The following is a 4,393-nucleotide window of genomic DNA, read 5'->3' on the forward strand; positions in this document are numbered from 1 at the left end:
ACAAAAAAAAACAGAAAAAAAAAGAAGATAAATCCAAAAGATTTCCCCCACATGAAATAAAAACCTTTATATCATCCCAGAATACATTGGATTCTGTTTTAACAAAGACACCATATTCCATTGGCATCTGAAGATTAAAAAAAAAAAAAGGCAAAACAGTTATTTACAAAAATATTCCCCACTTCACAGCCGCTGTTTCTTTTTCTGTTGAGGTCAGAGAGTTTGTCCTGGTCATAGCAGCATGGTCTCCCTCTTGGACAGGGGTCTAAAGCAGATGTTAACATGTCCTGCTGACAGCCCCATAATGGTTCTGCCAAAGTCTTTATATTTTGCTGCAATTCAACATCCCTGGCCTGGAGGACCTAAAGAAGATCCTTTCGACATTTATCTGGGTACCTTCAGGTCATTGGGTGGGGCTGAATACAGCCGACTCGGAATAACATGTCGCTGGTGTGGACAGGACAGTCGACAATAAATAACAGAAGAAAGACGACATTGTCCAGGCAATGTGTGTTTGTATATATTTGTATTGGTCATAGATATTGACCAGCAGCTAGTTCAGCGAGTCCACCAGACCAGACTGGAGCAGGTAAGACGCTCTAATGAAGTGCATAGAGAATCATTAGTATGATACAACCGGATATCACAGACGCCAGAATGATGGAGTCCCGTCGTTTGCGAATATTGACTCGTTGCATAAGGCTGTTGATGGCGGGGAAACGATCTGAAGAAACAAGTCAAGGGGACATAACTCGGTTAATGCACAACATTCATGAAAAATACGCCGAGAAAAATAAAGGAGATGAAAGGGGCGGGGGTAGAGGCGAAACTTTAAATAAGTCTGTTAAATCTAGTTTCAAGCATTTAATAGTCTAACCTCATCCCCGTCCTTGATACTTGTTCATTAGTATTTTGATTATAACAACCTGATTATATTATAAAAGAAAAATAAAAAATAAAAAACACCAAAGGTATAAAGAAAAACAAGAAGTTAAGTTAATCTTGTGATAATTTCAATTTTTTTTTCTACATTTCCCAAAGGATGAAAGACAAAAGTTGACATCAGTGGAATTTGAAATCAGATCATAAAGAGCCACAAGAAATGCCGTAAAGCATTTTGTCCAATCCACAAAATTCTCTCAGCTTACTATAAATCGTCATTTAACGCCCGTTTTCCATGCTAGCATGGGTTGGACAGTTTGAGAGGAAGTGGCAAGGGCAGGAAGTAGCATTGCCTGTTTTGCCAGGATTTTCTATGGCTGGACGTCCTTCCTAATGCCAACCACTTTAGAATGCCAACAACAGGTGCTTTTTACATGATGATAATTATTTCCAAGAATTTGTAGAAAAGATGCATGGTGGCTGAATGCTCTCCAGTTCATGTCAAAACCTTAAACCAAACGTTAATAGAGAGGGACTACTCAGGTGGGCTTTGAACTCAAAAGCATAAAAGGACCAAAGTGAAAAACATTCCACTACTGACCCCCATCGCCTCCCTGTGCACCCAACAACACCCTGCATGCATTGAAATGTTGTTGCACATTAATGTGCAGCCATAAAGGATACTTGCAAACGAATTCATTGTCTGTGTTATGGACATCAGCATAGTTTTCTGCACATACAAGTTTTCTTTGGTTGCCATAGCAACGCTGTGAATTAAACAAAAAATATTAAAATTTTTTTCCCCAGATTATTGAGTCAGCTATATTGGAATGCAAAGCAGTAATCTGTTTATTGACAAGAAATGAGGAGATAATCTCACCTAATCTGTTCATCCACCAATCTTTCTGAACTGAAAAATAAAACAAAAAGAAATGAAAGGAGTGGGGAATACAGGGGTCAGAGGTCAACTATGTCACAAACTATCAAAAAGACATTTCTATTATAGGCACAAGTGGGAGAGATGATTACTTTGACCTTAGTAAGTAACTGGTACGTCTTTTATTAACCCCCCACCCCACCCCACCCCACTGGACAGAATGAGATGTGAAGTTGACCCCAGTGGAATTTGAACTCAGAATATAAATAATAATAATAATAATGGCTTCAAATTGTGACATAGAGCCATCAGTTTTTGAGGGGAGGAGGGAGTCAATTACATTGACCCCAGTACATGACTGGTACTTTTTTTTATTGACCCCCCCACCTACAAGGTCATGGGCTGTTTATCTTGAGATGAGGTCACCATGTCACACACATGCCTGGTGTACCCTTATCAGACAGGTAGCTGTGATGGATATATTGGGCATCGTATGTTTGTACCCCAGGGTCACTTTGATGGCATGCACTACTCTCTCACACAACAAGAATAACAATAATGCGTCTTACTTTCGGATGTGTTCGTGTTCTTTTAAATAAAGATCTGTTCTTCTGTTGAGGCCTGACGAGTTTTTGTAGGCACTGAAATAAAAAAAAGCAAGAATTAAAGATTTTATATAGTAACCCCCCACCACCACCACCAATATTACTGTTTATACTAAACACCACCAGCACAACCATTAATAGTTCATCGATACCTATTAACATCATCTTCATGTCTACAGTGTAAATATTATCAAAGCAATTAATAGACAGAAGCTTCCTCACAAATCAAGGACAGAAGACCAAGGTGGATCTACATCTTCTCCGAGCCATAGAATGAACATCATTACATGTCATTGCCATCAGTTCAACCCCCACTTTGCCATGCTTGCATGAATCGGACAGAATTCACTGAGGCAGATTTTCTACAGCCAGATGCCTTTCCTGTCACCCACCCTCACCTGTTTCCAAACAAGGAAATATTTCTTCAGGGCCAAAAACATGATTTTACAAAAGACTGGAAAAGAAGGACCCTGGTTGTATGAAGGTGACACTTGTTTACAATCATCATGCAATACTAAGACAAGGAGACACACTACAGGCTTCTTACAGTTTCCATCTATGAAATCCACTCACATGGCTTTATGTGGCCCAGTGACAGAGTTGAAAACACTTGACCAAGGTGGCACATGGTGGTGGGAGCACTGAATTCCACTGTAAAAATTTGGTCAAGTGTTTGTACATATGTGTGTGTGTGTGTGACATACAACTGAAGTTACTTACTTGATATCTCGATGAACTGACCCCAAGAGGTCGTCTCTCTCCTTCAGAGCCGTTATATTGGCTTTGGTCTTCTGGAATTCGCGAGAGTAATTCTGAAGAATATCCCTGTGTCTCTGTAGGGTGTGCAGCAAGGTGGCACTGGGGGAACTCAAACTGAAATTCTGCGTATATTCTGCCAACAGGTCGTTTATTTCAGTCAGCTGGAAAAAACAACATCATCGTTATCATAGCATTTAGTTGTTATTAGCAACAAAACCATGGCCCAGCTGCAGCATCTATGATGCATCTTCCCACCCCACTATCTTCCCACCCCACTATCTCAAGAACCACATTAAACTACTTCTACGTGTTAGAAATAGCAGCCAAGTCTCCCACATACTCTAAAAGTAAAACAAAAAGGAAGGATGTATTCAATAATGTAGTCTTGGTCAATCTAAATGTGATGGTCATGGTTGGAGTGTCTTTGGTCATAGATCTAGCGGATCAACGCTGACCTGATGATCAAACATTAGCATGACGGTTACTTCTCATCAATGATTCCATCCCCGAAAACCAAATTGAAAAAATCAACATGTACTGACCTTTGCCATCAACTGCTCTAGTTCCATAGTCATTGTCTCAAACATGTGGTCACTGTTGGTCTTGTTGAGCAAAGGGACTGTGTCGCTGCTGAGAAGATACATACAATATACATATACATATATATATATATATATACACATATAATACATACATACATTGATGATGTAATTTCTAATATAGACACAAGGACACACACAAGTAAAGAATCACTCAGTCATATATAAAGGAGTTTAAGTACAAGGGGGAGTCAAAAAAGTAATGCCATTTTGTTTAGGACAGGTATAATTACCAACACAGGAACATCAAAATGAAGCTGGTCCTCTGTGGATCACATCCCTACTTCTCAACATAGTCACCGTTTCTCTCAATAGCAATGTTCCACCTTCGAATGAGAGCATGTATCCCTGCCCAGTAAAATTCTGCTGACTGTTCTTTGAGCCACTTCTTCACTACAGTTTTCACTTCCTAGTCACCAGATTTAGGGCCTTCAGACTATCATCTCTTTGGCCCCATGAAAGAGGGTTTGAGAGGCAAACATTATTCCAGTGACAAGGAAGTGGAAACTGTAGTGAAGAAGTGGCTCAAAGAACAGTCAGCAGAATTTTACTGGGCAGGGATACATGCTCTCATTCGAAGGTGGAACATTGCTATTGAGAGAAACGGTGACTATGTTGAGAAGTAGGGATGTGATCCACAGAGGACCAGCTTCATTTTGATGTTCCTGTGT

At 39.9% G+C, this 4,393-nt stretch overlaps 2 protein-coding genes across 8 annotated transcripts in view; one reads left to right on the forward strand and one right to left on the reverse strand.

Moving 5' to 3' along the window:
- Positions 1-4,393, forward strand: part of LOC106869084 (uncharacterized) — a 63,348-nt gene that overhangs the window by 39,194 nt on the left and 19,761 nt on the right. The gene's annotated exons all lie outside the window — the stretch shown is intronic.
- LOC106869065 (Golgi SNAP receptor complex member 1) overlaps positions 42-4,393 on the reverse strand; it is a 12,017-nt gene continuing 7,665 nt past the window's right edge. For 4 of the 7 annotated variants that reach the window (XM_014914577.2, XM_014914575.2, XM_014914578.2 and 1 more), the window contains 6 exons: positions 3,666-3,753; positions 3,085-3,284; positions 2,329-2,400; positions 1,763-1,792; positions 1,567-1,649; positions 42-724 (listed from right to left, as the gene is read on the reverse strand). In XM_014914577.2, the coding sequence (XP_014770063.1) occupies positions 600-724; positions 1,567-1,649; positions 1,763-1,792; positions 2,329-2,400; positions 3,085-3,284; positions 3,666-3,753 (598 nt within the window). In that variant the 3' untranslated portion in view covers positions 42-599. The remainder of the gene's footprint in view (positions 725-1,566; positions 1,650-1,762; positions 1,793-2,328; positions 2,401-3,084; positions 3,285-3,665; positions 3,754-4,393) is intronic. The other 3 variants (XM_014914576.2, XM_014914581.2, XM_014914579.2) reach the window with 1 other exon arrangement.

This window comes from Octopus bimaculoides, chromosome 25, assembly GCF_001194135.2.
Source record: "Octopus bimaculoides isolate UCB-OBI-ISO-001 chromosome 25, ASM119413v2, whole genome shotgun sequence".
NCBI lineage: Eukaryota > Metazoa > Mollusca > Cephalopoda > Octopoda > Octopodidae > Octopus > Octopus bimaculoides.